Raw genomic sequence first — 13,293 nt, 5'->3', positions numbered from 1 at the left:
TGAGTGAGGATGCACGAAGGTGGAGTGTGATTCAGAGTGTCGCATCATCATCGTCAAACTGTACGGCGATATGACCAACGTTGTTGGTCACACAAGCCCCCTGTAGAGTGGCCAAGTTTGGGGTTCAAAATATCTCCTCATTGGTTAGTTCTTGCCGCGCAACAGGCATCGTCCTACCCCTGCCGTCGAGGCTGTGATCAGGCTGTGACCCCGCCTGTCACCTTGAGCGACGTCCATGGTGATCTCTTCAACCCCTCATCCACTCCTCGAATCCCTCACAACAGCGATAAATCAGCATGCGGCTCCTCCACACCAAGGACTACCATTTCGAGGAGAAGAACGCGTCAGAGGTTCAGTACGCCATCCTGAGCCATACCTGGGGACCTGAAGAGATCTTATTCGAGGATGTGGCTCGTTCTGAGGGGTCGAGCCTCTGGGAGTCCAAGCAGGGGGCAGCCAAGGTGAGGGCATCCTGTGCATTTGCCCTGGCGGAAGGCTTCGAGTATATCTGGATCGACACGTGCTGTATCGACAAGTCCAACAGCGTCGAGCTCTCAGAGGCCATCAACTCGATGTACGAGTGTTATCAGCTTGCCGACGTCTGCTATGCATATCTCGCCGACGTACAGCGGAGATCTGACCTGGCGTCCTCGAGATGGTTCACACGTGGATGGACATTGCAAGAATTAATCGCGCCCCCGATGGTCAAATTCTTAAACAGCTCATGGGCTCTGCTGGGCACCCGGGGACTGCTGGCGAGCCAGGTCGAAAAGATCACGTCGCTTCCGAAAACGCTTCTGACGGATCGCAAAGGCTACGTCGACTGGATTGCCGCTGAGCGTGTACTGCAGACGACAAGCATTGCGAATCGCATGTCCTGGGCGGCGAAGCGCGTGACAACTCGACGAGAAGACCTGGCATATTGCCTGATGGGCATATTTGGCGTCAACATGCCGCTGATCTATGGTGAGGGAGGGGCCAAGGCTTTTACTCGTCTACAGGAGCAAATCATGCGGCAGTCTGGAGATCAGTCTATTCTCGCTCATGGCTCAAGGTTCCTCCTGGCGAAGGATCCGCAGCTTTTCATTGGCGGCATTTCCATCATTAACCAATACCGCCAGAGTGCAATCAATATGGCTGGGAACGAATTGGTTCTTGATGTGACTCTAATACCGTGCACAACCAACTACACAGAGTCTGGGGGTACTTGCCTCGCTGTGCTGAACTGCACCTTCCACGATCCTGGATATTTCGATCGACTGGCTCTCGTGGTTCAGTGCGTCGACGAAGAACAGAGGCGATACCGCGTCCTCCGTGGCCGCTCAAAATGGATTGTAGAGCTCTCGCCACGCCACCCATTACCACGAGGGCCATCAACGGAGCTTAGCGATGGCTGGGGTGGCTGCCAGGGTAAGTGCCTTGTTTGGTTCAGTAGACAAATCTCTGCTCTCCTCTAGTACAGCACCCACTAAAACGAACACTACTAGTGCTGAGCATGGACATGGCTGGTGCGTACACTGCAAGAATCAGCCTCGAGATATACGACTATGAGCGGCATGACTATTCGATACACGGCAGCATGGTAGTACAGCTTCAAGTGGTTCCCAGTCTGCAGGATAGGTACGAAGTCGTGTCATCGTTGCCCGCCATGACGGGAAATTATATCCTAGCAAAATGCGAGTCAAACAAAGACGAGGCCGCGCACATTACGGGCTCTGACGAGGACCGCCAGTGGCTTGGCACCATCTTGTTATCAAAACGAGCTATCATTACTCGCGCGTCGGTCGGCGTTGACCCGGATGATCGCATCGTGCTCCTTTGGGGTCGGTTCAAGGAGAGAAACACCTCAGGAGGACTTCCGTCCAAGCCGTGGTGCCAGCTCGCGCGGGCAGCTTCGATACAGAAGTACGCCGACGATATGATCTTCGTTGACCACGCCAGATTAAAGCCTGAAGACAGAATCGAGAAGCCCCCTTGGTTCAGCAAGTCCACGGACGTATTTGAGCAGCTCGAGGAGCTCCCGTATGATCCGAGCTTCATGCTCTGGTACGAAGCGGCCCAGCGCAGCAAACCTATCATCTCCCATTTTCTCCAGGCGCTCGAACCGGCCCTTATGGATGCTGCTTCTGAAGCACAAGGGACATCCAGTCTTAAGATTGGGAATGACTTCGAGATGGTGGCCAGCATCGAACCAACCACGTACTTGGGATCAACTGTGTACACTCTTCAGCTAAAGGTTAGTGTAACACGGTATGGTCAGCCGCCATTGGCGATTATGCGTGCACCAGAGTCTTTCCCAAGTGGCTCGCCTGTACTAACGTCGTACAGGAGCAACCAGTGCAGACTGACGGAGAAGCGGAAACAAACGACTGCCAGCTCAAAGACCAGGAGCAGCCATGATCGATTCACCATGATGTAGGCGAAATTGTCCTGGTCTCGGCTCAACATTGACGAAGAGAATCGCACATACTTGGGCAGCGTCTGGAATATGCAGACCGTTACTATCTAGGTACCTAGTATGGTAATGTGAAAGGCAGAGAATCTGGTTTAAGCACATGGCAATAATCGTGGTTGCGTGACGTACACGTGACATGCATGGTTACACGGAACTGAAACCTCACGACTTTGGACATAGTAACGACATCAAGATGCGGACGATATATGTGCAGATGGATCATAGTATAAGCCGTGATTTGTAGAATGGTCTTCTCTTGCTTCTTACTTTCTTAATGGCAAAGAGGATAATGAAGATCTCTGACCTACCAAGGCTTGAACAGCACCGGCGCTCGTCCCCTGCAACCTAAGCGATGCGAACACGAATCCTGAAATCCTGTGCGGCAATGGCGGTGGGGCATCGTGTCTTTCCGTCCAAGGTCAACTACGATTGTAGGGTTCTGCAAGCGAGGAGGACCGTTTTTATGGGCCCGCGCTTTGTCAGGCCCATATTGGAAGGTACTCAGATTCATTGAAAAGTCATAAATTCTAAGAAGGCATGAAGTTCGTGTCCACCTCTCACTGACCTCCTCATTCCCGTGCCATGCCTCGGTGATGGCTGAACCTTTGTGCAGTCTTTAATTCATGCATAAGCACTTGGCTGGGCTCTCCGCGAAGCCCCATTGGCTACTGCATGGCGCTCAAGATATCTGTCATATGGAATCCCTGTCACCTTACGCCAACGTCTCCAGGAAGGCTGTGCAAAGCACAATCAGCCTCACATTGGAGAGCTGAGCTGTGGATTACCCCGCTTTTGCCACGATAGATTGCCAGAGCCTTGCGCATCGAAGGCTCTGTGAAGTGAGCATCTTCTTTCCTTATGGCATTTTCTTTGGCTGTGACGCTTGAAACAGCCATTTGGCGTCCGTGTAGTGGCGTGCCTTTCTTACAGCTTGGTTTTAAGCGTACGCTTGTCTCATCATGTTGGTCACCAAGGAAGGATTGACGGTCATTCATAACCCTGACGAAATTATTGTTGAGTACGCTTGTGCCCGTCCACCCCTATGATCATCACTGACATGGAAACGCCTAGTATCATCTTCGTACATGGCCTTCAGGGCCATCCATTACTCACAAGGGCCTGTAAAGCTGGAATTCATGACCACGCTGCGTCGGCACCGGGATTGCCGTTGACTGATCAATCGACTGCGAGCCTGGGGATACTGCCATCAGAGACTGAAGACTCAAGCGCCACGAACGCTAGGTCCAAGAAGCCATGGCACAGATTGTCTCGGTTTCTTTCGAGAGCTTCGCCAAATCAGCTGACTGTAGCCGCCGATACGGTGTTCTGGCCGCTTGATTTTCTCGCCAAGGAGGATTTCTGTAGTCGCGCCCGGATCCTCACATATGGCTACGACTCGCACGTTATAAAGGGTTACAGATCCGTCAACCAGAACAACATCTTCAGCCATGCGAAAGACCTGTTGTACTCCATCCAGAGGTCGAAACCACCTACTAGACCCATCATCTTTGTGGTGCATTCTATGGGTGGACTACTGGTGAAGGAGATGCTCCGCCGTTCGGATTCCTCAGAGGAGAACGAGATCCAGGATATTGCGAAGTCTACGAATGCCATAATATTTCTCGGGACACCGCATCGGGGGAGCCCACAGCTGGCCAATCTGGGAGAGACTGTGCGCCTTCTCGGAAGCGCGATTCTGAGGGTGGATTCGAATTCGAAACTACTCCGAGCTCTCGGGACCGATAGCCCAGAGCTTGAGCTCAGCAGGGAGGCCTTCATCACACTTTGGAGAAAGTACGACTTCCGTGTGAAAACCTTTCAAGAGGCTCTGGCTTGGAAAGGTCTCCATATATCCGTCCTGGGGCAGAAGGTTAGTTGCCTCTCTAGCGGCTGGCCTATTCTGTCGCCAAATTTCTCATGTGTGCTGAATAGGTCGTGCCGGAGTATCCGCTGATCATTTCCGCCCAGCGCAGTCGCGCCGACGCCGGCTGGGTGGACACCAAAGACAGGATCGAGACTATCGAGCTCCTCATCAGGAGCGGCGCTGACTGCACAGTCACAAACCTCGATGGCCAGAATATCCTCCATTTCGCATTCGGTGCTTATCACTTCACATCAAGTCCAGATTCCACTCATAATCATCTGTCCAAAAGGATCTTGAATATCGTCGAGAAGCTCGCCGCGCCATCACAGGCAGCCCTGAACCCTGACACATTATGCAGGTTGCTTGTGCTGCCAGATATTAACGGAGCGATGCCGATCGCAAGGCTAACATTGGATCACGGCTTGAGGTTGCTGCGCATTCTACTCCAGCGTGGTGTCGATCTCGACGTGACGGTAACTAGTCAGCACACCCTGTTTGATGAGCTCAAGCCGTGCCTGGCGAAGATGTGGCGCCAAGCACAAGAGGTCCCGCATCGCATGCTAGTCCAATCCTGCTTTGATGTTCTTGAAGCAAAATATCGCCTTGCCAGGGTGGAAGATTACGAGGAGACGGGAGAGTTTGTTCGGCTTAAATAGAAGATACACCATGTCGAACGTAGATTCCATGTCTGCCATCTAAGTTAAAGCAGCACTCACGTACTCCTGTTCCGTTCTCTGCTATGGGCTCGGATTGTTTCTTAGTGTGCAGGGCAGCGTGAGCGAAAAGTGTCAGCTTTCATGCCCGTGAGGGCGAGCCCTGCCGTTCGCGCGCATATGAAGCTCTTGCGACAAAACATCATGGCGTTGAATCGGACGGGAGTACGTCGATGCCTACCGAGAGGTTGGACTCCAGGCAGAATCCTGCGGGTCCTTTTGAACCACTTCTTCTTCTCAAAAAGCCCAGCTCCGCGTTTAATAGGACTCCATGCCATCTGCACTGCAGGGGTGTTTCTCACATACGACTGCCATAGTGATTACATCCTCGGTGTCCTTCAGATGAATGTGTAAACCTGCCGCTTATTTCCGGGTTCAGGAAATCCCGTCGGAGGACCAGTCATGGAACGAGGACTGCAACTTTGCCACGTGAAACTCGGATAGCATATCCGAGATATCTCGTAACAGATATGACGGTGCCTCACCGCCAGCCGAAGACCATGCGGGCGCCAAGCATGCCTCTGCAGGGCGTTTGTCAGCCCTCGCAGGCAGATCCTTGGCGCCAAAATCTGCAACGCAACTGCTTGAAGCAGGGAAAGGGTCCAGCAGGTCAAGCGGGCCTGCATGGGTTCATCTGTCAGGCTGATCACCCCTGCTTCTTGAATACGAAGTGCGCTATAGCCTTGTATCCAGTGCCCGTCGCGATGCACAAAAGGAGCGAGGAAGTCGAGAACCAAGGCACGATTTGCCACTAGGGTGTCGGATCAGTCTCACAACGGTAGACATACAAAAACACATGTCCCACATGGCTGGTATAACTTTTTCCGCTTATCTCAATGCAAAACCATCTTTACATTCGCAGATCCAAAAGACCGCCGTGGTCCCCTAAACTGTGTCCATCTACATCCCTGCTTGCTGACTGCAGGGACAAGATTGCACTTCCAACCAGGGTGCATGATCTGGAGATGCAATACGACGCTTCCTCACTGCGGTGCGTTGTTCCAAAGTTGCACTTTTCGGGGGAATCCAAGGACAAGCCAGGGACCTCCCAAGATCGAGGCCGGGGCTGTTGTCCCAATGTATGATATATATTTCCGTGTGCCACTCTTCCTCAGTGTTCCCGAGTTTTTCTTCGGCTCGGTCCTTTCAGAGTCGTAAGCAACGGGAAGGTGCCTGATAACTTCTGCAAAGCAATCTCACAGCAGCAAAAATGAGGTTCTCCTTGGATGCCGTGCTGGCCATTGGCCTTGCCGCTGCTGGTCTTGCTGCTCCTGCCCTTGCCGGTTGGGTGCCCGAGTCTACGTTCCAGTCCGACCTCATCGCCAGCCACGCCCTGGTCCACCAAACAGCTGCCTTTGCCGATGGCAGCCTCAAAAAGGCCCTAGCCGCACAGGGCGTGTCGACGAGCTGCAAACCCTGGGAGGTCCGCATTCGTCGCGAGTAGTACGTTTTCCAACGTATACCAATGACAACGTGTCCACCTCCCATATCGACACCTATGCTGACAAAAGAATTGCCAAACACAGCGCAACGCTAAGCAATGCCGAGAAGCGCGAGTACATCAGAGCTGGCAAGCCCACCTACGAACAGACACGGAGAGGTTTCTATGATCTAGAGTCGCCATACTAACAGGCTGCAACACAGTCAAGTGCCTGATGGACGCGCCGTCGCGTATCCCTGAGGGCGTTGCACCGGGTGCCAAGTCGAGATACGACGACTTTGTAAGTTCTCACTGGTCCTGGGTTTATAATCTCCTGGCTGACACGACGTCTCTCTCTACTTTTCCCATCACCAGGTTGCCGTCCACATCAACCAGACCCTCACGATCCACTTCACCGGCAACTTCCTCTCCTGGCACCGGTACTACATCCACGCCTTTGAGTCGGCCCTCCGCGACGAGTGCCGCTTCACGGGAAGCCTGCCGTACTGGAACTGGGCGAAATCGGCCCAAGACCCGCTCAACTCCCCCTACTTTGACGGCAGCCCTCTATCCCAGGGCGGCAACGGCGAGTGGGCTCCCCACGACTGCAGCCGCCCGGGAAGTATCACGGCCGCCTGCATCTCTCCCGTCGTGGAGGGTCGCGGCGGAGGCTGCGTCACGAGCGGTCCCTATGTGGGATATCAGGCGAACCTGTCTACCGTGGAGCTGTGGTTCAACTACCCCAACGAGGTCGGCCCCGGCGGGCCCTGGATGGGCTACCAGCCACGGTGCATGAGGAGGGACATCATGCCCGAGTACACCCAGAAGTGGGCGCGGGAGACCCGGCTGCTTGAGCTGTTCAACACGACCAACGGCTCGCCCCTGGGCCACATCGCCGAGTGGCAGCTCGCCCTGCAGGGCGGCACGCAGCAGCATCCCGTGGGACACTTTACGTATGGCGGCGACCCGGGCGGTGATATCTACACGAGTCCTAATGAGTTGGTGCTCCCTTTCTTATCTTTCGCCACCGCCACCACTGATACCACCACCACCCCTTTCCCTTCCACAACTCCTACATCGATAGTCCCAAAAGCTAACATTGAATCTTCCGCAATTAATTCCCATGTTCTGGCTCCACCATTCCATGCTCGACCGCGTGTGGTGGATGTGGCAGAACCAGGACCGCGCTGCGACGACCGAGCGGCTGTTCCAGATTGGTGGCACGCGGACCAAGCGCAACGACCCGCCCTCGGACCCGGCAACGCTCGAGGACGTGCTCGACATGGGCTACGCCACTCCTCTAAAGGGCGGGGTAACGGTCGGGATCAAGCACCACGTCAGCACTGTCGCAGGGCCTTATTGCTATGTATATCTCTAAGTGATAACGGGATGTGGTGAACGCTGAGCCAGAGAGCATTTCAAGCCTGGAGATGGGGGAAGAGCTGCGGGGATGGGTGGTTCAGAGCAGATGGAGGCCCGGGATGGAGGACAAGAAACGAGCTGTATCGACCTGCCCGCCTGTCTTTTGCCTGAGGCACATGGAAGATTAGGAAAAAATTGTTGCAAAGATGCATCTCCCAAAGTGCCAAGCCCTGGCAGATAGTCCTGATTGGTGATACTCCTATCCCCAAGGTACGGATCCCGGGCATGTAAGCCGCCACCAATGCAACGGCACTTTGGGGCTGCATGTCAGATGCATGCAGGCCCTGTCAGGTTTGGTGCGTTATGGACATGAGACGGTCTGGATCACTGGATGAGTCCGCACGGGTGGAAAAGCTGGACACAATGCAGCATACGCATTCAGACGGTGGAACGCTCGCATGCATGCATTTATCTTGCTTATGGTGGCGCTTGCAGTACGGGTTGGCATGGTACTCTTGATGCTTGCCCGGGGTCGTCGGGAATTTCAAAGAGCTGAATACATCGTAATTGGAAAGGTCAGCTTTGCTTGACAATCAATGGGCTGGGGATTGCCATTGAGGGGGGTTGCATCAATGAGCACGTCAGAAAAATGGTCAATTCCCGTGGAAAGTCGTTGCTTTTTTGATATATCATGTCCCTTTGAGCTCACGCCTGCCCGTAAGCTGTAAGTATAACTGTGTAACAGACCGAATTGAATACTGACTGAGGTTTGCATTGTGATCTCGCATAACATAATAATCGAGCAGGTCAGCCTTTTAGCCTCTGTCTTTAAAATTAGTTACCATAGTTTACATAGTAAACATAATGCTACCACTGTGGAATCGTGCAGCGTAACTAGGCTGATCTCCTCGTAGCATAAATACTGAGTACGGCCCCTCTAGACAGTCCCGTGGCGTAGAACTTATCGGAAGCCCTGGAAACTTCATCCAAGACCTGTCCGTCCTCTTCATCCTCGATGTCGTCCCCCATCGCAGTTCGGAACAACTATCTGCCCAAGTTGTTGGTCGAGACCCTTTTCTTGTTGGAACGAACTCGTAGTGCCTGACAGATCCAGGACAAGTCGATCACTCAGTAGCGTTCCCCAGAGAACATTCTACTTCGAAGGCTATGTTTAAGATTAGAAGACCTTACACCTCTTGGGCGTTGACATCAGGTTTCTGTACACGCATCAAAGCTCAGCACCTGATGACTCCTGTATAACGTCCTGGTGGTTTCTGTTCGAATTTCAAAGGTACAGTTGAGGAACATCAAGTGTTCGAGCGTTAACATCTTGCCGTCATAGCATGCAGTTTACTGGACTATGAACGCCACCTTTTATATTCAGTGTGTAAATATAAATGGGACACCAGAAATAAAGCCGGTTTCCTCCAGCATCAAAATATATACATTGAATGGAGGTCAGGCCGCTGACCAATGCTTGCACAACGTAGTATGAATTGCAGCCAAGCCGATATCATCACTTTCCGCACAAAGGACCTCATTTATGCCAAGTGAACTCCGTGATTGAATATAGTCGAGACTGTTGGGAAGAGGCACAAGTCAGCTTTCACCGGCAGTCGGACCACCAGGTGCTGCCAGCAACACATGTGTAAGGCGGCTGGCAGACGGTCGGCCCAGTCCAGCCCTGGCCACCACACTGACCCCACTGGGGCACGAGCGGGCCTCCCGTCGGCGTCGGCGTAGGCCCAGTCGTCCTGGACGACGTCGTCGTGGTTGTGGTGGGCCGCGTCGTCGTGCTCAGCGTCGAGCTAGGCGGCGGCGGAGGCGGAGCCGTACCACCGAGATCCGCCACGACCTCGTTGATGAAGCCCGGGTTGCGGTACAGCTGGCTCATGTCCCAGAGCATGACGCCGCCAAAGTTGCTGAACTGCTTGACGTACGAGATGACGGCCTGCAGCTGCGACCCGGACACGTAGCCGGCGCCGGCGCCCGTGTTGGCGGGGATGCCGAGCAGCAGCTTGACGTTGGGGTTCTTGGATGTCTGCGTGGCCCAGTTGTTCCAGACGTCAAAGTTGAAGTTCCACTGGGTGGCGGCCCCCGGGATATAACTGGAGGCACCGCAGCCGTTGTTGTAGTACTGGATCAGCAGGAAGTCGAAATACGTGGCGTCTGCCCCGATCAGCATGTCACGGTCGGCGGCGTCTGGGTAGACGCACTGCGGCGCGGCCGACAGGTAGAATTTCTTGGAACGGTCGGCATCCATCAGTGATCGCAGCCGGTTGGCAAAGGGCGCCATGTTCTGGGTGGGCGACTCAAAGTCAAAGTCGAAGCCGTCAACCACGGCCGAGCCGAAGGGCCGCTTGACGGTGCTGCCACTCTGTTGGGGGCCGAACATGGCCCAGATGGTCGAGGCCCACTGCTGTGCTTCGCTGGCCGAGGAGAAGCCGCCTTCGGTGTACGTGGCGCCGCCGATGGACAAAAGGATAGTCTTGCCGGCCGACTGGCAGGTCTTGATGTCCGCCTCGAGCTGGGGGCAGGAAAGTAGAGTGCTGCCGGCAAAGGCGGTGCAGTTATCGCCGGCGTTGGCAAAGTTGACCGTAGTCGGGTTCTTAATGACGTTGAGAAATCCCAACGGGATGATGTTGAAGGGTGTGTTGCTGCAGTAGGTCGACAGCCGGGACTGGGTGCTGGCCTGGTTGGCCGAGTTCTGGCCCCAGTAGACTGCAATATTGGACTGCGAGTTGGGGTTGAAGCCGGCCAGGGCGGACCCGGCGGCGGCCAGGACGACGCCCAGGCTCAAGGGCTTGCACAACATGGCTAGCTCCGACAGATAGAGGTAGAGAGAGTGTGTGTATATATGTGATGGACGACAGGTCCGGGAATGACAAGAGATTGTGGGGTAGGGAATTCCAATGATTGGATGCAAGTAGCTGCCTGCAGAAGGAGTGACAGGTATAGTGAAAGGGGGCAACGAGATCAGGCAAGTATGCTGGTTTCCTGAGGGTCCAAGGACGGTAGACATTATATAGAGAGCATCACATCAGAGGCATACTATTGATATACCCCGCAAGTTTGTAATGCTTCGGACATGAACGCCCTGCGACGTTGCTCATGACCCTGGCATGTGCTCCAAATCGACGGCCATGTAACCACTCCCACTCCGATAGTAGGATCACGGGGTAAGCGAGAAGATGCGCACAGCACCGCAGGGGATAGTGGATGCGCGTAAACCATCGTCGTTTGGGCCGGATCCTGGAACGCCTGCTCTGGGGCGCCAAGCGTGCAGCTCATGTCCGTGGGCTCGGCTAAGTCCGCCCAGCCGGCAGTACAGGGGAGTACCCTTGGCCGTGGCGGTCATATGGCAGGCGGCCCCCGTGATGGCCCTTGCATTAGACAGCTTCCCTTCCCAGGCTAGTCCAGGGCCGTCACAAGCACTTTACGCGCTTCATTTGCTGAACGCGTCGATGTTCAAGACAGGGTGGCAGCAATGGCACCCTCCTCCTCCGGTAGCTGTCGCCTTATCTCGAGTGCAAACTACACCCACGATAGTGGTACAAATATGTCCCTTGCCTACTTGGGCAGTGGACTGAAATGACCAGCGCCCCCACATTCTGCAACGCTGCCATCTGCCATCGGGCCGAGCGCGCGCTGTCGCAACGTTACAACACGTCGGCGTCCCCTACAAATCCGTCTGCCAGGCCCACGAAAGAGGAGGAGCGCGCTTGTCTTACCAGGTCAACGTGCCGAGGGGAAGCAGGGCCAAGCTTCTGTGAACAAAGGGGAGCCACGTGTTGTTTCAGTGTCGTGAAGGTATTAATGTATCGGGCATGGCACCAAGTAAAAAAGACCGGCCATGTCATTTGATCCACTCATGCATGGCAGTCTTACGCAGGTCTGCCACATCCTGTCAGGCCATCGTTAGTCCCAACTACTTGCATGCCGCGTTTAATTAATCACAAGACTATTGCAGCTCAGGTTTAGCTGAATCAACTGTGATTGGCTTGTTCTAAAGGGAGGCAGGCAATATACCTGATTTCGGGAGATTACTTACCCGCTTTCAGCAGCGATTGGTTCATACAGCACCATGGCGCCGAGATATGATAATAAAAGGCCACATTGATGGCCCGACGTGTTTGCCCCAGGAAAAGAGAGACTCTCGTGAGGCGCCTTTCAGCCGTCGCTGGTTGCCACTTATTTCACAGATTGTATTCGATCAGGTATGCTGGCACCTAGCGCTCTGAGTCATGCCAGAGACTTTCACTTCTGCGGGCTGTAACGACAACCGCGGGCTGTAGGCTGACAGGTAATTGGGCTCTGCCAGTAGGCAGATAGCGCGGGTGGACTAATGCTGCGGCCCTACAAGTCTGGGCTGACACATGGGTGGTTGTGCCACGACATTGGCGCAACTAGCATGGACAAATATGCATGTGCAGCATGACGATGATTGAAGTCTCTAGAGCACCCGAGCAGGCTGTGAGACGCGTTGATTTGAAGCCATCTGGCGGCAAACCTAGCTAAGACTGGGGAGAAGTTCGCCCGCTGCTCCCTCATCCAGAGAAGGACGAGCTGCATTACCCGGCGCAAGCTACGGCCGCCAGTTGTTCTCCAAGAATACAGGATTTTTTTCATGCTATTGCGGGGTCGAAATGAGGTTCTGCCTTTATCTGTCGAAGCCGCTGCCCCACGCGCAGCGCAACGAGTACCCCACCGGACTAAGCGATCAGCAGTAGTAGATGCTGTTGCCGGAATAACAAAGGTGTTCCTCTGCGTGTCCATCATCACCGATCAGCAACGATTACACAAGAGGAGCAAGAAGGACAAGGAACAAGTACAAGACTATCTGCCGAGGAAATTGAAGAGCGATGCTGGGTATGTCTTACCAAGATCAATATCAGTCGTGCTCAGCGAGCCGTCGCCACGCCCGCAGTTACACCGGAGAATGTCATAGTCCAGCCAGCAGGAAGGGCAGGACGGCCCAAACTGCCCCCCGTTGCGCCAGTCCAAGTGCCCAAAGTCATTGGCAATGTAGTCGTTCAGATTGATGCTGGCGCCGCCGCCGTCGCAGCTGGATAGGAGAGTAGCTCCCTGGAGGCTGTTGCTGCCGCAGTGTTCGAACCAGTTCCCGCGAGCGGCTGATAGATCGACCAGTGCTGCAAGGGCGGTGATGAGGGTGAGAGAGAAGATGTGCTGCATTGTAAAGGCAGACGGGGCTGTCCTCGTCGTTTGATTATTGTTGGAGGGGCTTGGGGCGATTGGGAATGGTGACTCTTCTGATTTAGGTGACTCTGGAGGCGGAACGTCTACGACATATTTATGCTTGGCATTGTTGTCCGATGTATCCCGCCGTCGTTCACTCAGAGCGCAAAGTCGCGATCCCCAATATGGGCGTGACTTTCCACTTGAAGAGAAACCTGTCAGATGTGCATCTGGTCAGAGTATACGCCAGCCAATGAGATCTTTGGGACGGAGAGAGGTTGGG

The 13,293-nt window shown here is 54.3% G+C and overlaps 5 protein-coding genes across 5 annotated transcripts; 3 read left to right on the top strand and 2 right to left on the bottom strand.

The window, feature by feature from the left end:
* Positions 1 to 296: 296 nt before the first annotated feature.
* B0I36DRAFT_366731 (heterokaryon incompatibility protein-domain-containing protein) lies at positions 297 to 2,400 on the top strand (the record flags this gene model as incomplete). Its single annotated transcript, XM_046159347.1, has 3 exons — positions 297 to 1,410; positions 1,488 to 2,236; positions 2,329 to 2,400. The coding sequence occupies 3 exons, from the start codon at positions 297 to 299 to the stop codon at positions 2,398 to 2,400; spliced, it is 1,935 nt and encodes a 644-aa protein (XP_046008370.1).
* A 919-nt stretch (positions 2,401 to 3,319) lies between these two features.
* On the top strand, positions 3,320 to 5,105 carry B0I36DRAFT_387275 (uncharacterized protein). Its single transcript, XM_046161156.1, has 3 exons — positions 3,320 to 3,473; positions 3,527 to 4,325; positions 4,388 to 5,105. Exons 1-3 carry the CDS (start codon positions 3,415 to 3,417, stop codon positions 4,973 to 4,975), a joined length of 1,446 nt encoding a protein of 481 aa, XP_046008369.1. The 5' UTR covers positions 3,320 to 3,414; the 3' UTR covers positions 4,976 to 5,105.
* Positions 5,106 to 6,242: 1,137 nt separating this feature from the next.
* B0I36DRAFT_366729 (uncharacterized protein) lies at positions 6,243 to 7,830 on the top strand (the record flags this gene model as incomplete). The annotated part of the gene is made up of 5 exons (XM_046159346.1): positions 6,243 to 6,475; positions 6,559 to 6,632; positions 6,677 to 6,753; positions 6,828 to 7,454; positions 7,537 to 7,830. The coding sequence occupies 5 exons, from the start codon at positions 6,243 to 6,245 to the stop codon at positions 7,828 to 7,830; spliced, it is 1,305 nt and encodes a 434-aa protein (XP_046008368.1).
* Positions 7,831 to 9,420: 1,590 nt separating this feature from the next.
* B0I36DRAFT_366728 (glycoside hydrolase family 18 protein) lies at positions 9,421 to 10,629 on the bottom strand (the record flags this gene model as incomplete). The annotated part of the gene is made up of 1 exon (XM_046159345.1): positions 9,421 to 10,629. The coding sequence occupies one exon, from the start codon at positions 10,627 to 10,629 to the stop codon at positions 9,421 to 9,423; it is 1,209 nt and encodes a 402-aa protein (XP_046008367.1).
* Positions 10,630 to 12,250: 1,621 nt separating this feature from the next.
* On the bottom strand, positions 12,251 to 13,007 carry B0I36DRAFT_387273 (uncharacterized protein; the record flags this gene model as incomplete). Its single annotated transcript, XM_046161155.1, has 2 exons — positions 12,251 to 12,578; positions 12,695 to 13,007. 2 exons carry the CDS (start codon positions 13,005 to 13,007, stop codon positions 12,535 to 12,537), a joined length of 357 nt encoding a protein of 118 aa, XP_046008366.1. The 3' UTR covers positions 12,251 to 12,534.
* Between the last annotated feature and the right edge of the window lie 286 nt (positions 13,008 to 13,293).

The sequence above is a fragment of the Microdochium trichocladiopsis genome (assembly GCF_020744255.1).
Source record: "Microdochium trichocladiopsis strain MPI-CAGE-CH-0230 chromosome Unknown B0I36scaffold_9, whole genome shotgun sequence".
Lineage (NCBI taxonomy): Eukaryota > Fungi > Ascomycota > Sordariomycetes > Xylariales > Microdochiaceae > Microdochium > Microdochium trichocladiopsis.
Note: the sequence above shows the minus strand (reverse complement) of the source record. Positions and strands in the feature narration are given on the sequence as shown.

What these genes read in the sequence shown, in the direction of transcription:
- B0I36DRAFT_387275 (XM_046161156.1), top strand. Translation starts at nt 3,415, where the DNA reads ATGTTGGTCACCAAGGAAGGATTGACGGTCATTCATAACCCTGACGAA. An exon ending in CCTGACGAAATTATTGTTGA is followed by an intron (nt 3,474 to 3,526) that starts GTACGCTTGTGC and finishes GGAAACGCCTAG; the next exon opens with TATCATCTTCGTACATGGCC. An exon ending in TATCCGTCCTGGGGCAGAAG is followed by an intron (nt 4,326 to 4,387) that starts GTTAGTTGCCTC and finishes TGTGCTGAATAG; the next exon opens with GTCGTGCCGGAGTATCCGCT.